This window comes from Thunnus maccoyii, chromosome 6 (genome assembly GCF_910596095.1).
Source record: "Thunnus maccoyii chromosome 6, fThuMac1.1, whole genome shotgun sequence".
Lineage (NCBI taxonomy): Eukaryota > Metazoa > Chordata > Actinopteri > Scombriformes > Scombridae > Thunnus > Thunnus maccoyii.
Genome location: NC_056538.1, coordinates 32,945,166 through 32,963,831, shown reverse-complemented (window position 1 = coordinate 32,963,831; position 18,666 = coordinate 32,945,166). Strand labels below are relative to the sequence as shown.

Sequence of the window (18,666 nt, the reverse complement as noted above, 5' to 3'; positions counted from 1 at the left end):
CTCTCGTTTCCTCTTCCTCTCTCTACTTCCTTCCTCTCCTCTCTCGTTTCCTCTTCCTCTCTCTACTTCCTTCCTCTCCTCTCTCGTTTCCTCTTCCTCTCTCTACTTCCTTCCTCTCCTCTCTCGTTTCCTCTTCCTCTCTCTACTTCCTTCCTCTCCTCTCTCGTTTCCTCTTCTTCTCTCTACTTCCTTCCTCTCCTCTCTCGTTTCCTCTTCTTCTCTCTACTTCCTTCCTCTCATCTCTCGTTTCCTCTTCCTCTCTCTACTTCCTTCCTCTCCTCTCTCATTTCCTCTTCCTCTCTCTACTTCCTTCCTCTCCTCTCTCATTTCCTCTTCCTCTCTCTACTTCTTTCCTCTCCTCTCTCGTTTCCTCTTCTTCTCTCTACTTCCTTCCTCTCATCTCTCATTTCCTCTTCTTCTCTCTACTTCCTTCCTCTCCTCTCTCGTTTCCTCTTCCTCTCTCATATCTCTTCCCCTCCTCTCTCATTTCCTCTTCTTCTCTCTACTCCCTTCCTCTCCTTTCTTGTTTCCTCCTCTCCTTGTCTTCTCTCTTTTCTAATTCTCATCTCTTTGCTTCTTGGTTCCTCTCCTCCTCCTCCTCCTCCTCTTCTCCTCGTCTTATTTTCTCTCTTGTTTTCTCTTGTTTCCTTCTTTCCTCTCTTGCTTCCTTCCTTCCCTTCTTTTGTTTCCTCCTCTCCTCCAGTTTCCTTGTCTCCTCTAATCTTGTCTCCTCTCCTCTCCCTCTCTCCTCTCCTCTCCTCTCCTCTCCTCTCCTCTCCTCTCCTCTCCCTCTCTCCTCTCCTCTCCTCTCCTCTCCTCTCCTCTCCTCTCCCTCTCTCCTCTCCTCTCCTCTCCTCTCCTCTCCTCTCCTCTCCTCTCCTCTCCCTCTCTCCTCTCCTCTCCTCTCCTCTCCTCTCCTCTCCTCTCCTCCTGATTTATGATCATCTTTAAAATCCTGTCAGATGTTTGGATTTCCTCCTCTTTCTCTCTCTCTCTCTCTCTCTCTCTCTCTCTCTCTCTCTCACACACACGCAGACCTATCAGTTCATTTTTAACGTCTCTCTCCTGTTCAACGCTTGGCTCTGATGTCATGTAAAATATATTTAGCAGTTAAATCCCTGCATTGAAATCGCTGAGGCTCCAGAGTTTCCTGATATATTGTTCAGTGAGCTGCAGCTCTCAGATAGTCATCACACGTTTGGCTCGTGTTTCTGCCTAGCAACAAACATCTGCTCCAGGAAGTGAAAACAAAACGTGAACTTTTCAGAGATTGTTCCAGGAGCTTTCAGTCTCCCGCAACAGTTCATGTTACTGCTCTCTGACGTGTGTGAGTGTGTGTGTGTGTGTGTGTGTGTGTGTGTGTGTGTGTGTGTTATCTTTAAACTGCACGCTGAGGAAATAACCAGTTTCAGCTGCTTTCAGGTCTTTAATGTCCTCATCGCATACATGAGCAGGGAAATATTTAACATGCGTGTCAGAGAGGACGTCAGACCTTTAAAGAATCCATCACTTATTTTTTTTTTTGATATTCATGATGTTGATAAATGTAGTTTAGTTAGAACCGTATTTTACTGATCGTTTCAGTAATAATAAATAATAATAAATGAGAGAAGAGACAACTAATTGAACTATTTTGCTAATAGATTAATCATTTAAAGCTACAGTATGGAAGTTTCTTCTCATATTTTTTTTTTGTTGAAATATGCTCTGAAGTTTATCTGAATGTGGAGACATGTTGTCAACGCCCTGTGTGTACCTTCTCAAGCCTTCTAACCAATCAGAGAAGGCCAAAATCGAGGGGCGGGATCTCACGGCTGTCAATCAGTATGTGTTCTGCCTCTACTAGTCCTCTTGTAGCGAGGTTCTCAAGCTAGCATTAGCTGCTGGAAGACGTCACTGGCAGGCTAGCGGCGGTCCCCGGAGAAAAATCAATAGATCAGGTGATCATGAGCTCATTGATTTTGTTTTAAATTTACAAATCGGTTGCCAACAGGTTTAAAGCACCCGCGGGGTCATGAAAACGACTCGGTGTAAAACTGCAACATTACATACTATAGCTGCACATAAAACACATATGTTTTGAATATATAACTAAGATGAATGTAGACTTGGACGGAGCTTATATTACCGCTTTGTTCTTCCCCGCTGACCTCTGCATCTGAAACGAGGCCGTTTGCTGTTAACGTGTTTCAGAGAGTCTCAAGTGAAGAAAGTCACTCAACACATGAACGAGTCTGGAAACTAAAAGAAGAAGAAGAAGAAAACTTTTGTGGAGTGTGTCAGCGAAAAAAGCAGAGATGTAGAAATGTGAACTGACTGTGAGGGTTTTTATAAATATTCATTTTCTGTTGGAAAGCGACGTGACGATGATCCGAGCTGACTGCTGCAGCTGTGTTCTGTCTGCTGCATTACTCACTTTAATTTCTCTTTTAATCGCTGCTCATTGAGGACTTTTTCTCACACAGGTGACGACTCTCACTCGCACATATAAACCACCGTGAAAAACTTTTTAACAGCTCATCAAAAAGACAAACACCAGCGCTGTCTTTATGTGCTTTTATCCCGGTGAGAGCAGTGATGCAGAAATGTTCTGCAGAGCTGAACTGAAACCAATACAGAAAAAACATTATGGGGCAAAGCAGCTGTTTGATTTCTAGTTTGGGGGCCAAAAAGGGTTAGTTTGGTTTACAGACACAGAGTTTAACACATAGAAACAATTTTACCTGTAAATATATTCAGGCGACACGATGCAGGATGTGCAGCAGCAGCAGTCCAGAGTGATCCGGTTTCCACTGCGGAGCCAGAACAGGTTTCCAGCTTTTAATTTTTCTTGTATGTCGGTCTAACAGAGACCGTTTCGGTGCTTCAGGACAATCTGATCAGTGTTTCATATCCTAATTAACCAGGAAATGAACAGATGTAACAGATGTTACTGTGATAAATACAAAGACCAGAACAAGAACAAGAGAGCAGACCCATGTGAAGCAGCAGTAATCAGCAGGACAACATCGTTTGTCTTTTTTTTGCTTTTTTTGAAAAACCGTCACACATCACTGTTAGAATATAACGATGTTTTATGGTGTGACAGAGCTGTGGTTAAGGTTTGTTTAGGTTTAGGGAAAAGATCAGGGTTTGGGTTAAAAATGATCGCTTGAAACGTGTTTTCTACTTCCTTAAAGATACGGAACCTTTGTTGTCGTGGCAACAATGGAAACGGGAAGCGAACAGGAGTCTCTCTCCTTCGGCAGGGTCACGATTACCACGGCCACTAGATGGCGCTAACGTAACTCTAGGTCGCTTTGCTTTATACTGTCGTTTCTCTTGTGAGGACGGGCTGTGAGGTCAGAGGTCAGGTGGAGTCTGAACTTTGGGCCTGTAATCCATTCTACATACTTATTTCCTCATATTCATAACACAAGGTTTTTAGCAGTTAATCTACAAGAAAACAACACGCTACATCATTTTAACACAAGCAGGAAATTGTGCAATACGTGTGCATGCGAAGCTAAATGCGGCGACATCAGGATTCTCCCACCGATTTCAATTCCATTGTTATTTGTTATTGTCTTTATTTCCTTTGTGATTTCCACTGTGGGAGAATAGTGTTGAATAGTGTTATTGTTTGTGCACAAATGACACCCTCTTACTGTGTGTCCCTAAAGGTTCGCGCTGAATTTAGCAAACAGGCCTTAATGTTCTCCGCGCCTGCAGCCTGGAACCGTTTGCAGACAGATTTGCAGCTAGATGAGCTGATCCTGATTAAGGCGTTTAAAGATGTAGTGAAGGGTTTAGAGGCAAATTCACTTGGAATTTGTAATTGCTTCCTTAGCTCGATCTGTTTCCTCATGTCTGTCTTTTCAGGCATGTGATCCTGTGAGTTCTGACTGACTGTATGTTTTTGTTTTATGTGTTTGTTAATTGTTCGCTTGTATGTCGCTGTATTGCTGCAGGGATCCTTCGCAAAAGAGATCCTGTAATCTCGACAGGATTCAACTGGTTAAATAAAGGTTTAGTTAGTCTGCATGCCAACAGTTCCATGTACTTATTTTAGTCATTTCAACTAGTGATGATGATCAAAAATTAGCAACTCCTGGTATTTCATTAGTATGAATAGATTAAATTATGGTGGTTTAACTGCTTTTGTCGTTGCTATTTTGTTCAATAAAGTTGATACAATTAAAACAGAGTCTGCAGCTCTGTTTTTAAGTACTGTGGCAGATTGAGAGACGCGCCTCGTGTCCAAATCTGGCGCAAAACACCTCTAAAATACGAGTGTGATGTGACGGGTGATCGAGTGATTTCGGGCGCGGTGATGAGAGGTACCGATCTGCTTCGCCAGCATAACGCCACTGCTGCTAAAAACCTCCTTAGTATAAGTGTTGATTTGGGACAACAGGTCAAAACTGATTAGCTTTGGATGCCTGATTTGTTGATGTAGAGTTTCGTTCCTGAGTTTAACACACACACACACACACACACGCAGGTTACTGATCCACATGTCTCTATTTAAAAAGTAATTTGGACTCGTTCGGGGTGTTCGAATATGACTTCTCTGTGTGAATCTGTGTATCGTGTGTGTATGTGTGGTGCATTAAATGTGAGTATTAGCAGAGTTGTAAATCATGGCTTAAATAGATGATAGATACAAAAAGAGAAACAGAAGACAATAATTAAGATGGAGAGATGAAGAAATGACCTGTGGAAATTCGTGTATGTGCGTGCGTGTGTGTGTGTGTGTGTGTGTGTGTGTGTGTGTGTGCAGCAGTATTTGGGACTTGGCAGGATGAAGGGATGACGATGAGGATGGATTGTGGGAACGGAGGGAGAGTTTTCAGGATGAACGTCTGCCAGCTGTAACAGTCTGCAGGTTCTGGAGTCAGTTTAGTGTCACATTCACTTTCAGACTGTGGCTGAACTCATCTAATAACACAGTAACAACTAAAGGCTTTTTTTTATTTATCAGAGTGCTAAATGTTTCCACTGGCTCCCAGCAAAGCAAACTGGCCGTGAACCAGAGTTACACTAAAACTCTGTGGGAGAAATCTGACCTGTTGGTGCTGCTTTGTGTCTGCGGTTGTCGACGTGCTCGAAGCTGGAGGTTTTTGCAGCAGGACCAGGATCCTGCAGGACCCGGCATGGGAAGGTGAAGCCACAGGATGTGTTTACTGTAATTAGGGAGGCAAACCGATACCAAATATCTGCAGATACAAAGTACCGATCAATCATCAATGAACTTTTTCCCCTATTTCTGTCTTGTCCTGCATCCTATATGACCTCCTTTCATATGCAGCAACTTTTCCTCACTCAGACCGTTGGCTGTATTAATGAGAGATGGATTCCATGTTTAAAGTTGGCGCCCGTTCATTCCTATGGAAGTTACTCAGTGGTGCACAAAGCCAAAAAACAGTCAGTTGAGATTCCACCATTTTGGGGCCCATAGAGCATGCTCAGTAGAGTCCTTCCTGAATGGAAGAAGACAAAATAATTTAATCATTTGGCTTTTTAGACTTTTCAAATGTTATCAGACCAAATGGAACTTTTCCAATGATTGTGGGCGGGAAAAGTGTTTTTTGGGTCAGCGTGCATCACATGACAAACCCGGTAGTTGTAATTACACAGTTTGGCCACTATGTCAAATTGGCTTTGATTGATCCAGGTGGGTTGACTCAGTCGCTCCCAGAGAGGAGGCTCTTCAGGCGTCTTCCAGTTCCTGAGAATGATTCGCCGTCCGATCATCATCGCTGTCCGGGTCCAATCCTCCAATGATTGTGGAAAAGCAGAGAACATCTTATAATCTCCTAATATATAAAGCTTCGGACAGAATACAAACTGCAATTTTATGACATTAACAATGTAATAGTGAACCTTCATCTCCACGACATTTCCATCATGCTGCAGAATCTTTTAAACCAAATCTATATAACCTACTTCAGGTCAACATTAACCCTTTCATGCGCGGTGTCCACTACAGCGGACAGATATTTAGAAGCCATTTTGAACCATTTAAGTTGTAGCACCATGTCCCAACTACCAGGTGTTGAACCCCCAAAGTGTCGTCTACAATTCCATCTGAATATCATTTTTGACTCTCTGTGATTTTGTGATATTGAATCATAAATTCAAAATGGCAGCAGGTGGAGGAAATGCACCAAGTAGCTCAGGAATATCTGTTAAATACTTTTATTCTCAGAGAAAAAAAACAGGTAAAAAAAAAAAAGTATTATTTTTTCTAAATAAGATGTTTGAAATACTTTTATCAAGTTTTTAATTATATTTTACATTATTTTTTGTGACTGAAAATATATCTGTCCACTCCAGTGGACGTCATGCAACAAAGGGTTTATTCTGTCTGTTGGGCCTCGGTCTTGTTTTTCAAATATCTTCTCTATTGTTGTTGTTATCTATTATTCCTATGTGTATTCATACCATTTGCTCTTAGTAATAAAATAATATATATATAAACATATATATATATATTGCCTATATTGATTTCCATGAATCAGTTTTTACTCCGTTGATGCATGGTGTCCACTACAGTGGACACATGTCAAACCGCTTTAATGATTAAAAAGTGTTGGTATCTGTATGAATATCTGTGACTCAAAACAAAGAAGGACTAGTGTAGTCCACATGTTTTAAATTTTATTAGTGTCTTTAGCAGGGACCACACATATAAACAGATAAGCAGTGCAGCAGATGTCATGTATATAAGGCTTCTAGCTGAAGCTAATTTTCAGCCCCTGACAGTCTTCTGGCCGTGTTGTTGCTGGCTTCCAGTACTGTGGTGCTGCTGATGGTCTCAATACCTGTCTAAAAACTTCACTCTTCATATTTCTGATAGGATTAGGACTGACTCTAACCTGTCTGTCTGTGTCTCCTCAGTGATCTCCTGGAGGATTTAGAGAGGAGTCCTCACGCCGCCGCCATCGCTGAGTGCTTCGTAGAGAGGGTGAGTACAGCTGTGTGTGTGTGTGTGTGTGTGTGAGGTTGTTAGTTGACAGGAAACATGACACCGTGAACCCAAAACACCCAGTAAACCACCAGCACAAATGGACCCTCCATTCACTGCAACACACACACGTCAGTCCATTAACCAGCTGCTGCTGCTGCTGCTGTGGATCAAACCAACACCCAATGAATACATGTTGACTGTGTGTGTGTGAGTGTGTGTGTGTGTGTAGATAGTAGTGATATTGTACTCACATGTTACAGCACAGAGACAAACAGTATGAACATGTTTTCTGACCAGCTGACCTCAGGATGGTGACGTTTAGTAAAAAGTGAAATATCTCAACAATTACTGATTAAGTCTCCATTAAACGTTCAGTAGATATCAATTATACCCAGAAGAAGAATTTTAATGAAATTAGTGGCATCCTGACCTCTTCCTCTAGTGCCACCAATGCATCAAACCTTCCATTTCTACCCTTTAGAGTTTAATGACCCCATAATCAAGTCAATGCAAAGACATGAATAGACACGGACAACGCGAGTTACGCATTTATGCCTTTAGACGACATTATTTTGAGTGTTGGATGGAGCAAAGTATAGCCCTGCTCCATCTGAACTCATTTTAAAAGTCGTTTGCTTGTCATCTTGCTGACAAATCAGCATCATGATGTAGTTATTTCGGCATCTATTTGATCCATTTATTGCAATAAATTATCAAGTTTATTTTGGGTTTATTTTGGGTATGTAGTCGTCGTCTGGGAAGTAGCAGTAAATCAACAGATTTTGGGAGGGAGTTTTGTGAGACGGCGGGTCAATGTGGTTTATCACAGCAAAACAAACAGAGAAGACTTGATAATGTGTCTCTCAGTGTTTACAGATAAGTGAGGACTGAGCTGTCATGACGGCAGGCAGGCTGAACTTCAGTAACATCACCTCGCTGCCTCTCATTGTCCGGGCAGGGACTAGTCGGCGCCTGCCATTGGTCGCTGGCTGTTTGGGACAAATAAACACAAATTATGTCGTATTCAAACATGCGTGAGTAATACAAGGCAGGAAAAAAAGGGCAAACTCTTCCTGCAGTGCAAACATCAGAACAAGGTTTTAAATATGATTTGATGCACTATCCCTGCATCAAATCATATTTATTATCCTCATGTTTACTAAAAGAAGCCTGTTGTTTAACTCTACTTTTTTCTATCCTTTATTTAAGAAAGGTCAAGAGGGTGGCATTAATACCGTTACATCAATAATTACAAACAACATAAACAGACTAAGACAACTGTTACACGCTACAAACAAGTAAACACAAAACCTAGTTAAGATACATGAATGAGGTATAATTTTCCAAAACCATCCCAAATGACGCAACCTAAAAATATCAATCAACTAATTAATTAAAATAGTTGTTTACCTGGAAAGCATGCATCCCTGAATACTGTCTGCAGGTGTGAGGCTGCATACAGTCCCAACACCAATCACAGAGAAGAGCAGCTTGTATGTCGCCTGGGAGGCGAAGCTCAGGGCAAAATAATTTTTATAAATGATCAGTTTCTGCTGGTAAAGCGAGCTCACGGTAATGTGGCTGTTGGCAGCTGGTCAGTCAGAACACACAGAGGTTTTACAGAAGAAATTAAACAGAATTAAAAGTGGGATTTTGAAAAGGAAGCGGTGGAAACGATATCTTTGTAAGGATTACAGTGATCCAACACATTCATATTATAGCTGCAATGAAAGATGCAGCCTCCAGGGGACGCTAGCAGAGCGTTCATCTGTTAGTTCTTGGTGCATGTGTGTACATATGTGTGTATGTATATGTATGTGTCTGGCCTCACAAACTTCAGCCTGTCAGCCAATCAGAGAGCAGCTCCTGTATGTGTCATGTGGGTGACGGTTCAATGGTCAGTAGAACGTACGTCACTCTGCTGTGATTCATTTCATATTTAATATTTTTATTTTACTTCTGTACTTTATTTCATAATTATACATCATATGACTCTGTTCTTCTATAAAACTCAATATATTACTTTAAAGTGTTTTTCGATTGAAGTTATTTTTGATTTTCCAAAGTGTCATTTGATGAATCTGAACTGTTTTGAATTTGCTGTACTTTTCTCATAGAAAGAACATCTTAGTTTTAGGCTGTCCAGACTGAAACTGAGTTGAACTTTCTGTTGCAGAGAAGTAGAAATTAGATTAAACTATTAGAGATGTTCATGGTTATTTTAAGACCTGTGTGTGTATCCAGTGTCTAAAACAATGCTATCTTTCTCTGTGACCTCCTGACTGACTGATAGACTAACAAGAAGTAATAGTAAAAAAAAGAAAATGATTAGGAGAGTGAAAAGATGGTACAGAATTTGTCCCCAACCTTTTAAACTTTGACCTTGTTTCCCTCGGTTTGGAGTGAGCCTGCAGATAGACAGTAGCTAAAATCTAAATCTGGTACAACACATACTTCCTCATTGGTTGAGATAATTGTACAGTATATAGTCCCCTAATAAATAAATACAATTAAAGGGAAAAAAACAGCTAATTTCTAATGTTGCATGAATTATTCAGACGAGGTTTGGTGTATTAATACCTCTAGATAAATGATGAAGTTATGAAAGAAGATGATTATCTCTGTGCTCCTCTAACGTTGTCTGTTCTCTTTCCTGTTTAGAGTGAAGCCTTTGACATCTACACACTCTACTGCATGAACTACCCGAAGTAAGTACACACACACACACACACACACTCTTAGTAAGACAAGATTATTTGTAAAGGACCTTTCAACAACAAGGCAATCCAAAGTGCCTCAAATAAAACGTTAAAATAAATTAAGAGAGGAAACACATTATGAAAAGCCACATTTAATCATGAGTTAAAAGAGATTAAATAAAGCAGAGGATAAAAATGAGATAATATAGGATGAGACAGACTAAACAGGAGAATTAAAAATTACAGGATTTAATTTAATAAACAGCAGCGGCAAACAGGGAAGTTTAAAGGCTTGATTTAACACAACTGAGATTCGGAGCAGACTTGCGGTTTTCTGGGGATTTGTTCAGATATGTGATGCATAAAAACTGAACCATGTTTAGTTTTGACTCTGAGAACAGAAAGCAGACCTGCAGACGATCTGAGAGGTCTGGACGCTTCATAACATAGAAGCAGATCAGAAATGTATTAGAAACCATTTGGTGCTTTATAAACCAACAGCAGCGTTTCAAATTGAATTATTTCATTAAAATTTAGGTCTGAGTCCATTACTACACCAAGATTTCAGACTTTGTTTGTGTTTTTTTCAGAGATTGAAGCTGAGCACCAACTTTTAATCATTCCTCTTTGGCTCCAAAAACAATCATTTCAGTTTTTATCTTTGTTTCATTGGAGAAAATATTTGTTGTTTGGGACTTTAGTCACCTGGCGATATCGCTATGTAAACATGTGTGTCGTCTGCATAGTAAGATATTTCATTGTCTTCCATAATCTGAGCTAGTGGGAGCATGTGGATGTTGAACAGAAGAGGTCCCAGAATGGAGCCTTGGGGAACTCCACAGGATATCTGTCCACTCAGATGTGTAGTTACCAGTTACTGAAGAAAGATTCAAACCAGCACTTTGACAGAAAGTCCCAACTAGTTTTCCCGTCGCTCTAGTAATATGTTGTGGTGGACCATGTCGTGGATGTCATTCGAGGCCTTAAAGTCCAACTGAAATTAAATTGCCTTTTTTTTGTCTACTACAGCAACATATCTGCTCTGTAAATTACTTCCTGTGTTCTCCTTTTAGAAAAATCAGAAACCAAAAGAGAGGAATTTATATTTTTTGGTTTTAATTCTTTGATTTCCTGATGGCGCCCCCTAGTTTTACATTAATTATATACCATTCTATTCTAAATACCATTCCACCATCCATCTACGTAGCTGGAGTCCTTATTTCCATACAGCCAATCAAATCTTTCATAAAGCGATAATGTGTCATTTTATTATAGGCAGAGCAGACGGTCGCACTGAGCCTGATTGCATCCTGCTACACAAAACAAGAGCCTCAGACTCTGAACAACAACCCACATTAGCTTTCCTGCTAAAGTCTCCTTCTTATCTAACTTACAAACATGAACACACGTCTTGTCCTGCGGCTTAGCTTGTTGAACGAGCCACCAAACAAACATTCACTGGGGAAAAGTGCACAGCTAACGTCAGTTAGCGGTTGAGTTAGATAATTAGCTGCTCAGCTGCAGCACATTAAACAGCATGTAAACATACCTTCAGGTATCATTTCGGACCTGTCAGATGCTGGTTTAGTTGTTGCTCTTCAAATCCCTGTTAGCAACACGCTGTCTGTCCATGACTTGTAGCTACAGCAGTTTGTTTGCTTTGTCTCCGTTCTGTACAGTGTAACACCGGTAGCTTGCCAACTAATGTCAATCAAACGCAGACACCGACAGCGCTGTGGTTGAAATCCTGACTGGAAAACACTGAAACAGTTGTTCAGTGTCTCTAGGGTAAACTAGCAGGACTCATTTTATGTTCTTATTTCATATTGTTGATACCCTGAGTAAGTTTGATGCTAAAACTTGTTGACACCCTGCTGTAAAGCTTCAACAACTGTTGAAGCTTTACAGTTTTCCTGATAAACTGAGTCTCCTTAGGCGGCGAGTGAGGACGTGTGAAGCATCTGGTTTATGATGAGAGTAAACGTGTTTTAGTAGAAACATAAAATGGAGTAAAGTAGAAGGAGAGAGAAGGCGAGTGGTGGTGCTGAGAGGTCTGCTTTATGGAGGAGAAGAAGAGTTCATAGCAGGAGCTGTATCTCATCCAGCACATCACACATATCTCAGAACAAAGACCTGGCGTCAAGACAATAAGAATAATTTGAACAGTCAGCACAAAGAAAATAACTTTCAAATTGAAAACAGTAAATCAGATGTATTAGAAATAAGACTAGCTCTCCATGACTGAACTGTGAAAATCTTTATGGTGGCTGCATTTTTATAAACGTGTTTGTCCAGACGATGTGTGTAACAGTCATGCAGCTGCTATTATCTATATTTCTATCCCTCCACGGTCTGAGCTGTCACTGTGTAATGTGTTGGTCGTGGCTCGTAGTGATGAACCTACAGAGAATTATCAGTGATGCAGCTCCTCTCGGCTTTACAGAGCTTGATAGTGAGTTTCAGCTCATTGTTTAGCTGTCTGGCTGCAACTTTACTATTTTGGTTCACTCTCAGCGCTCAGCACCAAACAGCAAACAGACACAGTTAGCTGTAGACTAGCTGGTGAACATAGTGGAGCATTTAGCAGCTAAAGAGCCTGATATTTCCCTCAGGAGTTGGTAAACAGAGCTAAAAGAGAGTGAATATTGGACTTAAATTCACCAGGTGGACACAAACAAGACTCCAAATGAATAATAATGTTTAATTACACATCAGTGTAATAAATAATGCTGGTGGATCATCTGGGAACAACTTTCTTTCTTATTCTTATTTCTTCCTATTTTTAGGGGATTTTTTGTTTACCACAAACAGTGGAGAGATGACAGGAAATGAGGGAGAGAGAGATGCATCAAAGCTCAGTGTCTAAGCCCCCTAAGTCATTGGGACACCTTGACTTTATTATTTTAAGTATTTTTTGGGAGCGTTTTTATGCCTTTATCAGAGACACACAGTAGAACGATGACAGGAAACAAGGCCAGAGAAAGAGAGAGAGAGTCTGGACAGCTTTTCATCTATTGTTGGTAATCATGTCACAGTTATGACTGTAGATTATTTATTCTCGGCTCAAAATTATTAAGAACTAGTAAAGAAAGGAGAATGAACAAGAAAAGCAGTTAGACCTTTAGAGGACTTTGGATAGTTACTGTATACTGTTATTAGTGACAGATCCAGAAGAGAGGACAGGAACAACTGCAGCAATGAAAAACACACAAAAAAAGCTTTTGCACATGTTGGGGGATATTTAATGAGGATTTGAGGCTGCTTTAAAGGAGCTCAATAGCCTTTATTCACTAAAAGGTCACATCGAGGTTTTGCACCAGTGAAATACAAGAACTACATTTCATGTTTTGGCTCATGCAAAATGTATCTTAAGTTATGTTCCTGTTTAGAGACGCGAAATGACAACATCAGGATATTTATCTCATATTTCCTCATATATAGTGTTCCTCATGCAGAAAGAACGCACTTACCAAAAAAAAAACAATGAATGCACTCTTAAGTTACGAAAGTGTCTCTTCGAACATTATTCCAAGTTTAACAGCAGACAAAACTTTGATTTGTGCTCCGGTCCTTTCCAGACATCTGCAACATGCGTCATCACATCTCACTGAGCAGAACTTTATGCAAATCAGGTGAACTGCGGTTCATTTTCATCTGTAGTCTCAGTTAAAAAAAACCCACTAAATTAAAAAAAATTGTGATGACTCAAAAGTTTGCGCCTCTGACAGTAATTTAGGACGAGCTAAATATCCTCCATTGTGTCCTACGGGAATAAGAGGTGTCGGCAACTGCAAGATGAACATTTAGTCAGAAAGATGAAACCACAAGTGTTTGTGGTCGCGACCGCACATTCACCAGTAAATCTTTCTACACTGGCAAGAGCAACACGATCATCAAAGCTCTCTTAAAAGTATTAGTGTTTTCAAAATGCTGTTTTTAAAACTCTTTTACTGTGTGTGTCTTTCTTTGTCCTCATTGTCTCAGTCTCTCTCCTCTCTCTCTCTGTGTGTGTGTATATTTATATGTGTTTGTCTTTTGTTCTCTGTAGAGAATCACTGTCTCACACACCATCTCTTCTCCATCAGTCTGACAGACAGATGTTTGTCCTGACTGGATCACTGCCCAGCACTCTCTCTATGTGTGTGTGTGTGTGTGTGCATGTTAATACACTTAAATCATTACATACATACACACTAAAAGCCTTCATTGACATCCATACATGTCTGTATATGCGTGTGTTTAAATCCCTTTAGTGTACCCAGTCTGTCAGTGTGGAAGTCGACCCTGCCTTCACCTCGCTCAGCTCGCTGCTCTCTGCCTGTCGCCTCCTTAAAGCTCCATTAAACTCCAATAAAAATAAGTAGGTCAAATGCTTTCAGACCACCAAAACCAAAAAATCTCTCTCTTGTCAGTCTCCAGCTTTCAGTGCTGCCTTTCTGCTTCTTCTGCTGGGTTCTTGCAGTCCTCGCAGTATCAAAGTACTTATTTTACGTCAGTCATAGCTGGGGGTGCCTGCACACATATGCGTATAATCTAGATATAATGCCTATAAACTGTGGAAAGATCATCACATTACAATCAGTTTATCGGTTTAATCTGAACAAATAATGAAACTACTAACCTGTGAAATCAACGCAAAGCCAAATAATCAGCGTGAAAATAGATTGACCTGCTTTCACCAAACATACACAGGCAGGCCATGGTTTAAAAAAACGTCTAGTGGATGGGTTTCATTTCTGCATATCACTTTGCTTATGCACTTGTTTGATGTGCATTCACCCAGAGCCAACTACTATAGGTTAGACGACTGGTGTTACAGATCAACGAGTGTCCGTGTTAACTGGTGATCATCGGCCAGATGCCTCCGTGGTTGCTCATAGAGAGGAAATGAAATGATGTCAGCAGCAAGAAGAGCTCACCTTTACTCTGAATGTCAGCTACAGCTGCCGTCACTACAACAACCACGGACACATTCAGCCAACATCCGTGCGGAGGTGGAATTCTTTGGGAATGTCATGATTTAAACATTGATTCTAGCTTGAATAAATAGAAAGAATGACACTCTTTTCAAGCTCTTACTCCAGTGTCCTGTGTGAAAAACTATTCACTGGTGTTTTTAGTTGAGCTGCGATATGAAACACAAGAGGAAGTTAAGCTGACTGGTCTAGATGAAGGTCAATGTCTGATAAACACATGAAAAGCAGGGAAAAGTATGCAGCTTTTTAATTCAATTTTAACCCATAAGAACCCAGACCCATTTCTCCTTAAAGGAAAATTATGGGGAATATAAAACAGACCAAATGGACCACAAGGAACACATTTCTGATTTTTTTTTTTTTTGAAATTCTACCCTCAGTGTCAAAGATCTGTAATGTAACATATATGTCATAACGATATTCCCCTAACTTGTTTTATATCAATTTGTTCAAGAAATGTGGTCAGAACAGGTTTCACTAACAAAGACCACGCCATTTGAATGGTATAAAAGTAAATTTATTTGGATTGTCGAGAGGGTTCAGGATTGATGAGGAGAGTCTATGGTGGGCTGGATGCGGATCGAGGAGAGGGATGAAGGGGTCGATTGCCGGGGGATGAATGGGAGCTGAAGGTTGGTCCGGGTCGTGTACGGTGGGATGATGGGGGTCGAGGAGAAGGATGAAGGGGGTCGATGGCGTTGGGACGACCGGGGACCAAATGGAATCACAAAGAGGCCTGAGCGTCTAGGAACCCGGAGGTCGAGACTCAGGGTAGGGGACATATCTTGATGAGCTTTCTGCTTTGTCATCCCCCTGTGGTTCCTAGAATAGGACGAGAAGAATCACTTGTGTTGAAGTATTAACCCTAACGAGCATGTCTTTGATGGTGGGAGGAAACCGGAGTACCTGGTGGAAACCCACGTGAACACTGAGAGAACATGCAAACTCCACACAGAAAGAACCAGGGACGGCCAGTGTTCAAACCCAGGACCTTCTTGCTGTGAGGCATAAGTGCTAATCACTGTGAGCCACTGTGACGCCCATTGAGAGGGGAGATAGGAGAAGAGTGGGGTTTGGGGGGGGGGGTGGCTGTGAGAACTGAGACGTACGGGAGAGAAAGGGGTTAGACACGCTTATATAGGTATGCACTGATGATTGAATTAGTGAAAGAGAGAGGCGTGGTCTTGTTCCTGAACCTTTGTTATAATAATAACTCCATTAAATGTAATACAGGATGTCTTATTAAAGCATCAGAATTGTTAGATGGGTTGAAACCTACCTTCAGTAACAAAAAACAAGCTTTTTGAAAATTAGCTAGTTCTGTCACATTTGCTGACCAGGCACACCACACCGCCATTTTGGAAGTGATGTCATGGGTACACAGATTCACACATTGTCACATGACTGCACCAGGATGTTCAGTAGATGTCACTTAGGGAGTTAACATCAAGGATAAAGCTGTGAAAGGAATTCTTCAGAACATTGAAAGGTTTGGTGACACCTGTGTCACCAATGGGTTAATTTGGACACAAGTTAACAGTGTTCCTCATGTAAAAAAAAAGAAATGAAACTGTCATTTACTGACCAACATCACTGGCTAAATGTATTTTGTGAAAAGTAAGTTGGTCTTTATGTTAAATCAGAGTTTTATAAACCGGTGCAGCGTGTTGGTTGGTTGGTTAGTTTGTTTGCTAGTGTTGCAGTTAAAGACTCCACTTGGTTGCGTTAGCCTCTCGGTGATGGTATGTTAAGTATTCAGAAAATATTTCAGTTTATTCTTGCTAAGCTAATTAGTAAGTTATTCAATTAAAACCACCGTCCATCTGCTGCTCTCTCAGTTCGGCTCCTCCTTCTTCTTTCTGTCAATATAACTTTATTATCAACGTTTAAAAGTAAATTGACCCCTAACTCATCAGTTAACAGGGACACAGCCTGCAGGTTACCTTTACTGAAGGTGTAAAAGTTAAATATACAAATGGAAACACAAGTTTATCTCACAAAACTCCCTGCTACGGTTTTGCGTCCATTCCTCTGTTTATCTTCCCCGATTCAGAGCTCGCATGAGGACAGTGACAGTGATTTGGAGGTTTTTTTTCTGATCAGGCAAGAATGCTGCTTTGAATTAGTCAGTTTTGGCATTCGGGCAGCATTTGCTTTAATATTTTTTTTACTGTAAAGCACCTTGAGCTACATCTCATGTATAAAAAGTGCTCTATAAATAAAGTTTATTATTATGAATACAGAACATCAGTTTAGTAGATGCTATGTGTGTTGTTTCAAAACCACAGAGCTCAGTAAATCCATGATGTGACAGTAATGTAATTACCAGAAGAGAAGATAGTTGGTCTCTGTCAGCCTCTGCTCTGCATTTTTCCACTGTGATCCGCTGGGTCAGATTTGGAGGGAAATCTGCTGGATTGCAGGTTTCTGAACTTGAGTGCAGCCCCGCTGGGAACATGAGATGAGAGTCTTTGTTTGGTTAGTTATCCGCCGTAAAAAGAGAAACACACCAAATAACAAAATGGGTCCAGGAATGTAGCTTCGTTGCCATCTGAAATTGCCAACAGCAGAGCTGAAAATCCTTTTCTTTCATAGATATCAAAACACTTTGCATCAGTGTAATGTATCATGAAATGGGCTGCTATTAAAATGACATTAACAGACGTGGATCTAATCTCAGTAGGTAGATCCAGAGGAAGCACAGAGACAGATGCTGAGCTAATTTATGCTGCTAAACTCCACTTGGACGCGTGTGCAGTTAGTAATGCTGTAAATTGATGAGCTGTAGAGTCAGGAGGCTGGGCGGGGGTGACGTCTTTAAAGCCAAGTTTTAAAAGAGCAGGGAAATATTCCAGCGATGGTCAGACTCAACGCACATGAAAGTCAAAGTATATCAAAGAGTAACAGTGTAGGTTATTGAGTTTAGATTCGATCCTGTACAGTACGGGGGACGTTAAAAGTTTACAAATGTTCACTACCATCTTTAAGTTCGGCCATGATTGGTGGTGTGAACAATTTCTTCCCATCAACAAAAAATACATCAGACTTTAACACAAGAGATCACCATTCATTTCCTGTCTCATCATTGTTTTTTAAAAAAACCATGACGAAGGTCCCCTCACCTTAAAGGTACCATGTGAAGTTAAACAAACAAAAAGTATGTTAACATTGACTTGTGTGCATCCTTGAGGTCTAATAAGTGTGTTGAATGCATTTCCTTCCTCATAAAACATTTGCAAAGCCGATTTTTAATTCAAATCCTGCATTGTTTACATGCATGTTTTCTAGATTTGTCAGTGCATTACAACCACCTATAAATCAGTGGAATAGTTAGAAACCATGCAGCAGACACCTGCATACCTGCATGTGGACTCACACCTAAAAACACTGATCTATAAAGCTGCTAGAGGTCAAAAACTCCACAGGGAAACTTTTAGAAATTTGTCATTTTAATGCAAACTATTTTGTTTTTGTGTCTAAACCACAAGAAAGTAGCGAGGTGTGACGTCACCTGTTGGTTTCATTGGAGTTGGTTTTAAGTTTGAGTTGTAGCTCATCTCTTCTGTTTGGAGCCAGAAGCTTCCAGATAAGGAGTTCAAGTTAGTGTTAGGGTTAGGGTTGAACCCTAACCCTAACACTAACGCTAACACTAGCACTTGGGCTAACGTTAGCCACTTTAGCTAAATTTTTCTAACAGGGCAGGTATTGTAATCAAGTCACATTAAACTTAGTGAAATATCGTGACAATAGTTTGACTCAGTGTGAGTCCCGGAGCCAACTGTCAATCACAGCTGTCAATCAACACTCACACAGCAGACATTAAAGCTACTATCAGTCTTCAAATCTTATTAACGGAGCAATAATTTCCAAAATGACCACCAGTACACTTATTAGAGGACCTAAGATAAGGTGCGCAGGTGTTGCCTTTCATGCTCTGGAAACACGCCAGGCTACCTCAGACCCAAGCTAACGCTAGCTTACTGATAACACTGAGCACTTGGGCTAACGTTAGCTACTTTAGCTACATTTTTCTGACAGG

The 18,666-nt window shown here is 40.7% G+C and overlaps 1 protein-coding gene across 7 annotated transcripts in view; it reads left to right on the top strand.

The window, feature by feature from the left end:
• plekhg2 (pleckstrin homology domain containing, family G (with RhoGef domain) member 2) overlaps window positions 1-18,666 on the top strand; it is a 128,907-nt gene that overhangs the window by 74,552 nt on the left and 35,689 nt on the right. For all 7 annotated transcript variants that reach the window (XM_042413507.1, XM_042413506.1, XM_042413505.1 and 4 more), the window contains 2 exons: window positions 6,883-6,949; window positions 9,614-9,660. In XM_042413507.1, coding sequence (XP_042269441.1) covers window positions 6,883-6,949; window positions 9,614-9,660 — 114 coding nt within the window. The remainder of the gene's footprint in view (window positions 1-6,882; window positions 6,950-9,613; window positions 9,661-18,666) is intronic.